The following is a 13,861-nucleotide window of genomic DNA, read 5'->3' on the forward strand; positions in this document are numbered from 1 at the left end:
AGTTGGGGTCTGATTTAGAAAATAAGATAACTGGGCACAATATGAGGGGATAGAAGGAGTACCTGCACCAATATAGTGCAAAGGAGAGTAGCATCAAATAAGTTGAACTTGAGTACAAGCGCCTTAGCGAGCAAGCGGGCAAGTTGAGAGGTGGATTCACAACACTTGACTACAAGAGAGTTGTGGGTAATCACCTAATGAAGCCAAGCTAAACAACTGAGCGCTGGCCTCAAAAGACCATCCTAGCAGGAATGAAATAAATCAAAAGAGGAGAGAGAATCAATCACAATCACAAAATGTTAGTAATACTCTTATTTCTGTATAAATAATAATAATTAACCATTTATTTGAGTCAATTGGCATGACCATCACAACACTATCAGATTCCTATTACTGCCACCTCAGAGTACACTGCCGCCCAGGTACTCTGTGGCTACTCTGAGAGTACCAGTGCAGCACCAGTCCAGTATAAGTGTGTGTGTATACTCATATACTGCACTTGTGATTTTGATGTGTGTACCCACACAGGTACTCCAGAGTGCCAATGAAGTCGCTGCACAGCAGTGTACCTCTGGGGTAGCAGCAATAGGAATGTGGTAGTGAAGTCCTTAGTACCATGGTAATAATTATGAAAGGTATACCAGATGTCCTGTCAGAGTCATGGTTCATGATTTGGGAAGAGCCATTGTCACCTAAAGCTGAATTTATACTCCTTCGCTGAGCAATAGCGATTAGTATTTAACAAATGAGGTAGAGCGATTTTTGTTGCGTAGGGAAGAGCGTGCTACATCATTTGCCAAATAGCAATCGCTCGTCGCTCATCGATGTAGTATAAATTCAGCTTAAGAGCTAAAGAGCAATAATTGTCCTTAAAGAGCAAGTATTGCCATAGACAAGCAATTGTTACCTTCAATGGGCAAGGGCAATTGTTGCCCGCAAAAAAATAAAATTATTGGTCTTAAAAAAGAGTAATTAGTGCCCTCTAATAGTAAACAAAGTGCAACAACTCCCAGGAGCAAAATTTAGCCAAAATAGTTATATTGCAGAGAACATAAATGTATGACTAAGTTCTATTTATCCTAGTCAAATGTAATGCCCAAGATTTTGTTAAGATGGTGTGAACACAATTGTGGTGAATTGTGGTAACCACAACTGGAAATACTAAATATGAGACATTGGTATACACATTCTTGTTTCTCATAATACCACTGGAGACATACAAGTCAAAATTTGAAAACATATTGTTTTATTGGTACTCCTCAACATAAGATAGAAAACGGACCATAATAAAATCAGACCATGATAACGTCCATATTTTCCTTATCACTGAAACTATTTCATTGCATTTAGAATTTAAAAGTCAAACTTTCACATTTTGTCAAACACATACAAACACAAACCTTCAGGTTTCAATGAAATATTAATAATGGTGAATATTTATGTATGTCAAAATGAGACAAAATGTTTCCAATTTCCTCAAAAACTCTAAATATAACAAGTAGAGAAACTTGTTAAAAAGAAGCATTTATGGAAATCAACTTTTGAGTCAGAGATCCGAAATAGGGTCAATTGAAAAAATGGAAACAAGATTTAAGATTAATTTGATTATTTCCATAATCCATAAGGAGACTGGAAGACCATTTTGTCCATGGGGAGTCTGAAGATTTAAACTATGTGGCAGTATGTATCTCCAAATAGGAGATAGTGCCTATGCATGTACATGCAGGGATAGGCAAATAGAAGGTTTGCCATATATTCAAATGCACTATTCCAGGTCACATATACATTGTATGTTATTGTACATCTTACTCTGATCCCTACACAAACTCAAGTTTGAAACTGTGCCTGAAAAAGTTCCAAAATACTGCATTCTGGGATATATGGAAAAGTTCTATGCCATTTTCCACCCTGATGTGGCAGTGACGTCAGCGCACATTTCATTGGGCACAGCTTTAGATCGCTAGCATTCGCTCATAGCTAGTATTCTCTACTGCGACCAGTGCAATATGCACCTAAATCACTACCAAACTTGAGGTGAAAAGAAGTATGGGGATGTATAAAATATCCACATGTCAGTATGATGTCACTTTGATATCATTCAAGAACAATGATTGGTCAAACAGAACATGTCAAATTTATTTAAGACATGTAACAATTATCATTTTTTATGCATATAATTTCAAAATTGCTACCAACCTGTCGATGGGCTGAGGGGGTTGTGCCCAGCCATAGGGAGTCCCAACGCCTGCAGTCGGGCTGCTTCTGTCAAACTGTGCAGGGAACCAAGTCCACCAAATTCTGTGCCTGTGGGACGGAGTAATGAGTAACCGGGAGGACCAAACATGGAAAAGGCACTCGGGACATGGGGCACTGCGCTGAAGTGTTCGTGGCCTGCTGACGGGTGCCCTGTGAACATAGCCTGGCCTGTGATGACAAATAATAAGATAGTATTTCATGATATTAGTATGAAAATGAAATGATACATTATATTTAAGCACTATTTTGTCTCCTCTCAATCTGATTGCGATGTCAATGCCGCTTTTTTAAAGTTTGAAGATATAAACTATATGTATATGTTTAAGCAGAGGAAATGAGACAAAAGGAGCTATAAATGTCAGATAAGATCAAACGAAATTGCTCAATGAGCTTAAGTTGGTCAAGATTTTGATTTGGTAAACATTTTTTTCATGCAAAATGACATCACCATCAGTTCAAGAAAAGACGACTTGGGTCTGTATAGCATCCAATGTTTGCGTGCATTTTGCAATGGCCCATTGAAAAATGTATGATTGCACATGGTTTGCATTGGCCGGTGGCAAAATGCAAGCAAAACATTGTACTATAATACTAGCTCTTGGCCTTACATTGACATTAAAACACTCGTCACCAATGCTCACTATTTGAAGTCATGAAATTAAAACAGAGACTAAAGTAGTGAACCTCCTCACATTTACGATTCTCTATAGCAATAACATATACTCAGGGTTGTCACTACACTGGTCGGTGCCGGTCGGTAGTAACCAGCTCTCAGGCAGACCAACCGGCACTCAAGGGAATATGAGGACTTGCCAACCGGCACTAAAGTAGAGAAATTGTACTTTTTACCCTAAAAAACAGCTGGAAAGTGACGCATAAGAGTATTTTGGACAAATTTCATGGAAATTTAGCCGGCACTAAATTCAGTCTAGTGACAACCCTGCATATACTGTAAGGCAATATCCAGTGTTTCAAAGAATTGCCATCTGCATGTGTGCAAGCTGAGAGCAATGTCATAAATAAGTATCTTTCATTTGAGCTAGTGGTTCTTAAGATTGGAGCAACTCAATAACCTTATAAATCATCTCAAACTCAGGCAATTGACTCTTAGCTTCAACAAGTTTTTTGGGTACTCAAGGATGTCATATATTCAATCTCAAAAACTTCAAAATAAGATGAGCATCACTGACCATAAAATAAACCTTTTGCAAGAAATATGATAATATGACAATTTATAACTACCAACAACAATAGCTAATACACTCGCAATGCTGGAAAAAGAAATGAGTAAGGTATAACACAAATAATGCAACAAGAACTGCAAAGTTAAGAAAAGCAGAAAACTCCAAGCACCTAGAGTCACCTAGAACCTTAAAATTAATCAGATCAAATGAAACAGAGATGAAATTTGTTTGTATTTGAAAATATCTTCATCTTGATTAAGCACATACTTCCAATTTTATCGAAAATCATTTTGTCTATTTTTGCATTTTGCATCACCCATTTTACATGCTAATGTGGAATCCCATTAAAATTGGACTAACTCATTCTTGAGATGTGTTGTGTCATGATGCTAAAACAAAGAAAACAAAATTTAAACTTGTTTTCGCAAATCTCAAAATCTCGAACTGTTAAGGTTGGTCTGAACCCTGGAATTATGAAAACTTTCGGGCCTCATAACTGCTAAATTATTAGTCTAAAGAATATAAAAGTATACATTTTTAGAATGGAAATGACTTGATGAATTCATCTGTGAGGTCCAATTTGGGCCAAAATGCTCATTTTGGAGAAAATCCCAAAAAGCGGGTTTTTGGCCCAAATTTTTCGCAGTACAACGTAACAAAAAATTGTGTGGCCAAAAATTTTTTTTTATTAATTTTTAAAAACTAGATAAAAATATCTAGGGAGCGTTTTTTCATTTTTTTGAATTTTGACCAACTTCACCAAAAATATTTGAAATTTGAAGCTGAAAATCAGGCTTTTTTATGATTTTTTTTGAAAATTTTGCATTTTTTGACCATTTTTTGTGCAAATTTCTAAAAGTTGGTAAAAATTCAAAAAAATAAAAAACGCTCCCTAGATATTTTTATCTAGTTTTTAAAATTAATAAAAAAATTTTTGGCCAAACAATTTTTTTTTGTTACGTTGCTACGAAAAATTTGGGCCAAAAACCCATTTTTTGGGATTTTCTCCAAAATGAGCATTTTGGCCCAAATTAGACCTCACAGATGAATTCAGCAAGTCATTTCCAGTCTAAAATGTATACTTTTATATTCTTTAGACTAATAATTTAGCAGTTATGAAGCCCGAAAGTTTCCATAATTCCAGGGTTAAGACCACCCTTAAGTGGTTGACAGTGGAGTGATTTCAATAATTACAGATCTACTAGTTTCTACTCGTTTCTAAACTTGCCACAGCTTTTTCCCCATAATTCTTCTAAAATCGAATTTGGTGGATATTATTAGAACAAAATCAAAAAGTGTTTTGCAGCTCAAATTCCTTTTAGTTCACATGAATCACAACCTACTGTCTATTAGTCTTGTGAAAGTTCCTAGGCCCCTCCCTCCCTTACATGAATTAATGTTTTAATTTAAAATCCACTTTGCTGTAAAAGACCATACTACAATGTACATGGAACCAGTTCTCTAATTTTGAAAAAAAAACAGAAGCATAACATTTATTATTCCAAAATAAAATGTAATGCATAATAGACAAGTGAATTTAAGTACCAAAATGGGCGCACTTGGGCGCACCCTGTGCCCTTTTTGGATATGTTGTTCAGGAGGGTATTTAGAGTCACTAGCAAGCAAAAACATTGGTGTTCCATTTTTGTCTAGCTCATACATAAATTAACTAGTCTATAACCACTGAAATAAAGTAAAAGTGGGATTTTTCACATGATTATTTTGTTGACTTTGTTAATTTTGAGCTGTTTCACTTTGTTCATTTTGAGCTGTTTCACTTGCAGCATGATGTTCTTGCATTATGTTTTTTTTTTTGGAATCTTTGAGCTTTTTACTTTATATTGCTTGTTTCAAGTTGTTGCTCACATTTGATTTTGTTGAGTATCCCCTGTACACACAGTTTCAACAATTCATGCAGGCCAGTTGTCAATCTACTTAATTTTATATTTATTTTTGTGTTTTCGTATATGAATCATGTTATGTTACAGGAAAAGAAAGCACTCTGTGTTTGGTCTTACAAGTCTATTTTTCTTTCATGAATTACTATTTTCTTACTTGTATGTTGTATTATTACTATTATATTGTTTGTATTTTGGTAATTCAAATGAATATTATTATTATTATTATTAAATTCCTGATTTGCAGCTTCCTTACATTTGTACCCTGACATGTACACGGTAGCTGCTTGGAAAGGGAAAAGTGAAAAAACATATGTGGCATGAAAATCTCCACTTTTACAGTAAAATGTTTATAAACTGCATGAGAAAATACCATGAAAGAGTAAAGCCAGTGAAATGTTGTTAGCTTTGTATGCCCTTTCCTTCAGGCTGAAAACGACATGATTGTATACCACATATAAATGATAAATGGTGTTGCATTGTTAAATCACTAAACCTATTCAATCCATACTTGGCCATTTGATGACCTTTTGATGGAATTAGGAATATTGCATAAAAAGCCAATTTATACTAAAACTAAAAAAGACAAGCATATCAGGATTGATGTGTAATGTCTCAATTTGTCCTCATTTCTTTTGATCTGATCTTAATTTGATGGCACGTGCAAAATAAGTCGTATTTGTTGATGAATTTGATTAGATATATCAAACATTTATGTTCTCTTTATGTTGTATTTGTCATATTCTTCAAGAATATATTTCTGAAATGAAAATAATTTGATATGAATAAAATACTTTTAATGAACAAAGACGTTTCAAATCCATTTGATGTAATGAACAAGCACAAACTCTGTGCATTTCTTTAGAAATCTCTTCCACCATGAATTTTTTTTTTGTATTACAAACAAATTGTATAAAAAATGTCAAACAAACCAGTATTAGAATGACTTATTTTGCCAGACCATAGTACATCACGCATATGAATATTCAGAAGATAATAATTAACATGCAGTTATATAACAGTAAAAAAATGAAATTCGTCAGTTGAAGCAATAACATGCAACTGTGCTTTTTTTGCATAAATTAAAAATATCACACACAAAAAAAGATTGTTAAAAATAAGTGATTAGTGAGTCAATACCAGGAGCCTTCACCCAGATTTGTCACACATGGAAGACATGATCAAAGCAAGAAATTATGCCAAACAGTGGCAATTTGAATAACTTGATACTGCAAAAATGACACGAAAAATTTACAGAAGGTCAGACATGCAGAAAATGAAATCAAACAACAAGAGAGCGACAACAATCAGCTATGTGATCTTCTACATGTTTACTACTAAATAGCTACATCTATAATCACAAAGAATCACTCGACGGAAGAAAACATGACAATTATGAGAATTGGTGACAGTGTTCTTAAGAGTCAGCATGCAATAAAGAAAAATGATCAACAACCACCCACACACGTACATGCCATCTTTATATTACAATTTCTACATCTATAATACACACACTTCATTTTTTCTGTGAGTATTTATTTCAGGAAACGCTAAATTCTACAACAAACAATATCCCATGGCACACTGGTTGAGTTTAAAATAGTCAATTTGATGAGAAAACTAACAACAGTGATACTGATGTGGGTGCTTAAAATTGTCTTTTGATAAATGTCGATATATTATGTGAAACAAGCAATGGGCTGCATTTCAAAGAAAGTTTGACTTAATTCTGCGAAAAAAGCAGTGAAAGAGACACCGAAATGCAACATAAACATGCTAACACCAAAATGAAAATCTTTTATAATTATTTTTCAGCCTCTTCCAACACTTCAACTCTGCTAAATGTACCATGCAAATCAATCACAGAGGCAAAAAATTTCACATCAAGAAAACAAAATGTATGTAATAAAGGATTTGTCAAACTTCTACACGCTATATCAAGAGCACAACACTATATCAACACATCCTACATGTACATCAAACAAGCATGACCAAACTATGATACTACACTTTCCCAATAACTCTCTCCTAACTTCTCTACAAATCCCTCATTCACTCTTTCCTTTGCTCCATCTCTCTACTTCTCTCACTCTTCCCTTCCTTTGCCTACTATTCACTCTCCCTCCCTATCTGTTTGTCCGCTATTGGTTTGCCACTATTCTCTCCTCTATATCTCTTCCCTCTCTGTCTGTCTCATCTTTTCCCTTTCCACCGATCTCTCTCCCTCTCTCCCAATCTCTCGATCAAGGGTAAAAATGATTTTTATGTGTCTGTTTGGTTGTCTTTCTCCCACTCTGTCTGTCTATCTCACCTTCTCCCTCTATACCAATTTCTCTCTCACACACACTATCTACCGATCAAGGGTAAAAATATCAGGATTCAAACCAGGCTTTACTTTTGTGAAATGTAGAGCCCAGTTGAGGTGTGAGTCAGGAGGTACTTGCAATCAACCAAAAGTTTTACTTCTACATGTATTCTGTCATAAAAATATTAGATCTTAAAGACTTTCTACCAACAGAGAGTTTCATCTTACTTCAAAGTAGCTCCCACTCCCAGTCATTATTTTAAATCAATCTAATACTGGAACTAAACTTTGTAACTCACTTTGCTACCTTGCGTCCGATACCATCGGACTTCATTAGTCATCTGATTGATGACGGTATGACATCAAAGCAAGTTCCAAGTTTTAGTTCCAGTGTTAAGATTAATTTTAAAATAATGTTTTAAAGTACTGGAGGAATAATCTACACCAAGATGGCTGCCAGTCATGTTATACAAAAGGCTGGGAGACCAGTAGTAGTAAAGAGTAGAGCCTGCTTTTTACCCTTCCTCCCCCTCTCTTACTTTGTCTGTCTATCTGTCTCTCTCTGCATTTCTTCCTCTCTCAAACACACCCCACACAAACACACATTCACTCTCTCTCTCTTTCTCTCCCTCCATTATCTCATTCCATCTCCCTCCCTCTTGCTCATCCCTCCCTATCTCTCTGTGCCTCTCTTCCTGTCGGTCTCTCACTCCATCTCACTGTCCTCTCCCTCTCTTCATTCCTCCGCCCCTCCCACTATTTGACCATCCCCATCCCCACGTACCAAAGAGCCGATTGGCATCAAAGAGTCCTGGCGTACTGGAGCCAAGAGGACTCTTCTGCCGGGAGCCGGCACCGTCCCCTAGGTCCATCCTATATGGACACCAGAAAACAAAACAAGGAGGAAGCAAAGAGAAGAGGAAAATGTCAGTATCGTTAGACAAGTAAACATCAACAAAACAAAAGCAAACAATAATAATGATGTAGGGGTACTAAATTACAGCCAGATATGGTATAAGATATCAAAAACAAAATTATGACTATACATATTTGTTGGTACAAAAACTTTACAATAACAGAACAACGATACATGATGTACTGGAGATTAAATCAAACAAATCAGGTGAATCCTGGCCAAGGATGAGTTTTTTTCTTCCTTGGTCTACTTAAAGGAAACAAAGTATACCTGGAGTACTAAGCAACTCTTTATCACCAAATCAGATGAATGATTTGAATTTATTTAACATTCTTTATCCATTCTTTCCATGCCTTACTTACATGATGGCATGACCGAGAGACCTGGGCTCACACTTATCTGTGTGATCAACTTGCCTCTTGGCCCAGATTGGGATTAACACTTGGCATGCCAGTATTTCAACTGGGGGTGTTTCAATTTTAGTTTGGGTCAGGTAGGATGTATGGCTGGGATTTAGAAACCATACCCCAAAAATATACCATATTTGATGAAAAAGAGACCCAAAATATACTAATTTTCAATTATTTCTGTTCAAATTTTGCCCAATTCTAGATTATTTTAGCAAATGTTGTTATAATTTGTCAATAATTTTGCTGAAGAATCAATACATTTTCCAGATTTTGGGGGGATTTGTTGAAAAATATTTTTTTATTTTAAAAACCTGTTTTTCTAAAATTTGCACCCCAAAGGCTGAAAATGCACCCTAATTCTGTCTATTTCTAAGTAGTATTGCTAAGTGCAAGAGCAATCAAATTTTATTTATTGAGTGACTAGAGGTGAGATTAACATATAGGGCTCAAATTAACAACTGCACTTTGTTTCACCTTATGTTTGGTAGTGACATTGTGCGTACATTTCGCTGGTCGCAGTATTGAATCGCACAAGCTTACCTAATCCAGTAGAGCATGAACTCATGATGAGGGCAAAGGGAGGTTCGTTGGCACGCTTGCGCATCACAACCACGTACAAGCATTGCCATCACTACCAAACTTGAAATGAAGGGTGGACAGTTGTCCAAGTAGCAGCTATTTTATAACTTGCCTTGAAATTCTTCACCCCTTACATACCTTGTAATGCACCATCACCTGCAGTGGCATATTTGAGGGTTTGGGGGTTCTTTGACCCTACTGCTTAGAAATGTCATATTTCACCTTCCATAGATAGAGTAAATGGTCACTTAACTCCCAGATTATCAATTTCATCCCCTGAAGTCATTATTACCTAGCTCCGACTTAAAACACTTGAGTTCAGGAATTGTTTCTACCATCTCCTGATTCAAACCTCCACCTTACTTACCTTTTGTTTTTAAAAATCAAGAAATATGTACTTTTACAAACATCAAGAAAGATCACTAACGTTTTTCGCTAATTACGAACGGCCATCTTTGACTCGACTGGAACGGGAAAGGTGAGAACAACTTCGCTGGTTCCAAGATTTGCGGATACTAGTTCTTGCAGAATATCGACTACCAGGAAGCAACTATCAGGCAGGTGTTTATGTGCATAAGCAAAGATCTGTATAAATTTGTCAAAATAAAGAAAACAAGAAGAAATGGTTTGATTAGTTGAGAACTTCACAAGAAAAGATTCAATTGATATTGTAAAAACTCTAGCAATTTGACCTGCGGGTCACGATTTGAGTTTGAAATAAAACCTTCCTTTTTACCTTCCTTCAAATGGACTACATAAGGGACAAACATAAACAGGCAAGAAAATAAGTTTCCTGTTTGTTTGCCTCATTTTTCTTTTCTCTTCATTATACATGTATAAGACAATAATAATGTTTTTATTCATTTGTTTTAATGGTCTTCATACTTTTACCGACAAGTACATGAATAAAATTTTGAGTATCCTCACAAACACCTCCGGGGCTATGTGACGGGGCAGAATTTTTACAGTTTCCTTTCTTTTTATAACAAGAAATTAGACATTGCACACACAGGAAGATAGTGGCCAGTAAGATGGCAGATAGTTACTCCACACATACATTTCTATCAAATACTTTGGGAATTTAGTCTTGGGATATCAGTTAAGCTCAATTTTGAAACAGGATTTGATGGAAAATGTACATATGCAGGAAACTGAAAAGTGTATACATAGTTCATATGCGAATATATAGACCTATATGATACACAATGTGATTGAAATGAACTCAATGATTTAGCTGCTTCCTTGTTTGTTTGTTACCTTCAATCATTTACAATAATTTGTGAAACAAAAATTCTTGTAGACAACATGTTTTGGTTGCATGAAGGTATAAAATTGAGAAACATGTATATTTAGTAAATTGTTGTAAACCTTTAATGAGAGCACACGGTGTTAACTACTGTGTTAAACGCATTTGTCTCTAATTGGCAGTTGACGCGATCTGCTGTTGTGGAGTCACTGAACTACGTATCATACGCATTGTGTTCCAATAATTTCCACTTTGTCAATATCGTGGATTGATGTGGAAATAAGCTCTCGTAAAAAGTTAACAGTAATTTACTATAGAAGTAGTTTAATAATTCTAGCAAAAGATGCTGTCAGATGTGAATGTGAATCCTTGATTGGTAACAAAATTGCTGTATACATATTAACAATGAGAATCTTGAATCCTAATTAAGAGATACATGCATCGATCTTCATGAACATTAATACTGTAATATTCACACAGTATTTAATACAATCCTCTCCTAGCTCTAAATCATATAGCTACATCACATTCCTTTCATCTGGTTTGTGAAGAAAAAATCTATTGCAATATCATTTTGTATGAGTATACATGTATATGCAGTACCCCACTTTCTTATTAATCTTTTCCTTTTGCTATAGCTGGAGGCTAACCTGCTTTATATCATTGTCAAAATACACTCTATAAATCAAGAAAAGTAGAAATATTACACAGCGCTTCTTCTTCCTTCTCGCTTGCATATTTGTCATGCATAAAGCAAAGCAACCTATCATACACACAAAACCACTCAAAACATTTGGCTTCCTAATCAGTGAGCTCACAATTATAATACACTTTACTTCCCCCGACATTTCTAATGCTAGTAGATATATGAACTTTACACATGATACTGTTTTTGCATAGCATGGCTGTATGCATATCAATATTAATGACCTGGCTTTTTCCTGATATGATGACATACTGACAATTGAACACATGCAAATGAGCTGGAAAAACAGTTGGAGATCTTAGAACCTGGTTGGCCGTGCTGTAAAAAATGGCAGTTCATCTACGGGGCACTAAAAGTGAATGCTGTTAATGTGCTGCGGTGATAGTTAAGATTTGTGCAAATCCGTAAAATACTGGAGATACCTACACACGCTATATTGATTTGATTTATAATAACATGCTGGTCACATTTCAACTTGCTTTTAAAGAATATGTTTCAAATCTTTGCTAGCTTGTGTATTTTGATTGCAGATTTGTAATGAAATGATTTTGAGTCTGCCATATTTGCATTGACGTTACTGATTGTTTTGTAAGGTTTCTGAAACTTATGATTGTCTTAAATTTTATTTTATGTAAAAGAACAAAAGATAAAAATAATGAAAAGAAAATCATCGTAATTATAATAAGGTAAAAGTATAAACAACGTTACCGGGAAGCCACACAATATAAGGTTAAAATCTTAAACAACAAAAATGTGATATTTCATGCTCATTAAAATTGGAAATTGTTAAAAACATTTAAATTTAGAAAATAATTTGGGTTGTCAAAATCATTAGATTCAGGGGCATAATCTGGGGACATTATTGTTCGTCCATTGTTTTCTGATGCAACATAGCAAAGTAAGTTGTAAATTTTAGTTTAAGTATTAGATTTAATTTACAAAATAAAGTTACTCACTTTAGTTCGAACTAATGATGCCTCATATTGATTGCATTTGGGTTGCCAAAACCTTTTTCATTATGTTGATAACAATGTTATTAATTTAGAATATTAAATGCTATCATAAGTCACTAAAACTGAATTTGCTGTCACAATGTCATATTTAGTATGTTACCCATAGGTTACAGATTTACGGTTTGCTGAACCAACATTACAAGCAACATATGTGGTGTTCTCCTGATGAGGATGTCTCTTCACATGAAAATATTGAAGTAAATCTTAATCTCATTTTAACTGTTTCATCTATCCAGGCCTGTACTTCACAACCCCCTATTAAAATCCTGCATACAGGCCTGTATCTATCTACCAACATTAAACAAAACAAATGGCAATGTTCAAGTAGTCAACAATCAGCGACAATGAAATCAATGAAGAGAAAAAAGGTCAAATCAAATCCACAACTCCTACTCCAAATTTTTGCTGAACAAAGCTACCATGTTTGTTTGTCAAGTTCCTTCTACAAAACTATATAGTCGCCAACAGTCCAACACAATGTTCCAGGACCATGAGATTCTAATCTATTCCCTTCCTGTCCAGTCCCCGTCCTATCCCCATTTACCTATCAATAAAATTCCACCATGTTGCAAGAAAAATCATATCATAATTCACAAATTACTATAGACAATGAATTGCAAAGTTATACTTCTAGACTATGCATGGGAAATTATCACTGCGATATCAAACATGCACTGCCATCAAGACACAGTTCTCACACTTCCATACTTATTTTATGTACAGAATGACCATATGAACACATTAGGTATAAAACTCATGCACCCAAACATGGGGTCAACTTCTAAGCTGTACTTCTTGAAGGAGGTTATTAAACTCAGGCCATTGGATGAGAGCATGTTGGCTTATAGTGACCAGCCATGGACTGGGGCAGGAAGTCCACTCAAACATATACATGATGAACTTCTCTTGACCCCAAACTTTCTCCAAACTATAATCTTTGTTTACCACAATTTTTATACTAATGCTACTAATAGCCGCAGCCGTTTCTCTTTCTTTTATTCATCCACTAAAGTAATACTTTACCTGGACACAAAGGTGAAAAAAATCTCAGTCAATTGAAATGTTAATTGTTCCATTGCATTTTCTAAAAATCTGAGGGTGAACTTGTAAGAGAGCTCAGATAAAATCCTATTGCATATTGGATTCTATGCACTCTTTAAATAACTGTTTCTTCACTTATCACAAGTAAAATATGACTCATAATCCTGAAGTGGAAAAAGCTCACCTTTATAAATAAAAACAAAAATATATTTTTGAAATTCTTACTCATGTCTTGTGATCAAACTTGTACTAGTTTTTCTCAAAAGTGTGCATAAAATAACACTTTTTCAACCACTGAACATGATGA

General features: G+C 35.1%; 1 protein-coding gene across 2 annotated transcripts in view; it reads right to left on the bottom strand.

Moving 5' to 3' along the window:
• The window catches only part of LOC140141979 (uncharacterized), a 43,419-nt gene continuing 29,558 nt past the window's right edge, over positions 1 to 13,861 (bottom strand). For both annotated transcript variants that reach the window (XM_072163876.1, XM_072163877.1), the window contains 4 exons: positions 9,976 to 10,133; positions 8,428 to 8,516; positions 2,197 to 2,424; positions 1 to 242 (listed from right to left, as the gene is read on the bottom strand). In XM_072163876.1, coding sequence (XP_072019977.1) covers positions 157 to 242; positions 2,197 to 2,424; positions 8,428 to 8,515 — 402 coding nt within the window. In that variant the 5' untranslated portion in view covers position 8,516; positions 9,976 to 10,133 and the 3' untranslated portion in view covers positions 1 to 156. The remainder of the gene's footprint in view (positions 243 to 2,196; positions 2,425 to 8,427; positions 8,517 to 9,975; positions 10,134 to 13,861) is intronic.

Source organism: Amphiura filiformis, chromosome 20, assembly GCF_039555335.1.
Source record: "Amphiura filiformis chromosome 20, Afil_fr2py, whole genome shotgun sequence".
Lineage (NCBI taxonomy): Eukaryota > Metazoa > Echinodermata > Ophiuroidea > Amphilepidida > Amphiuridae > Amphiura > Amphiura filiformis.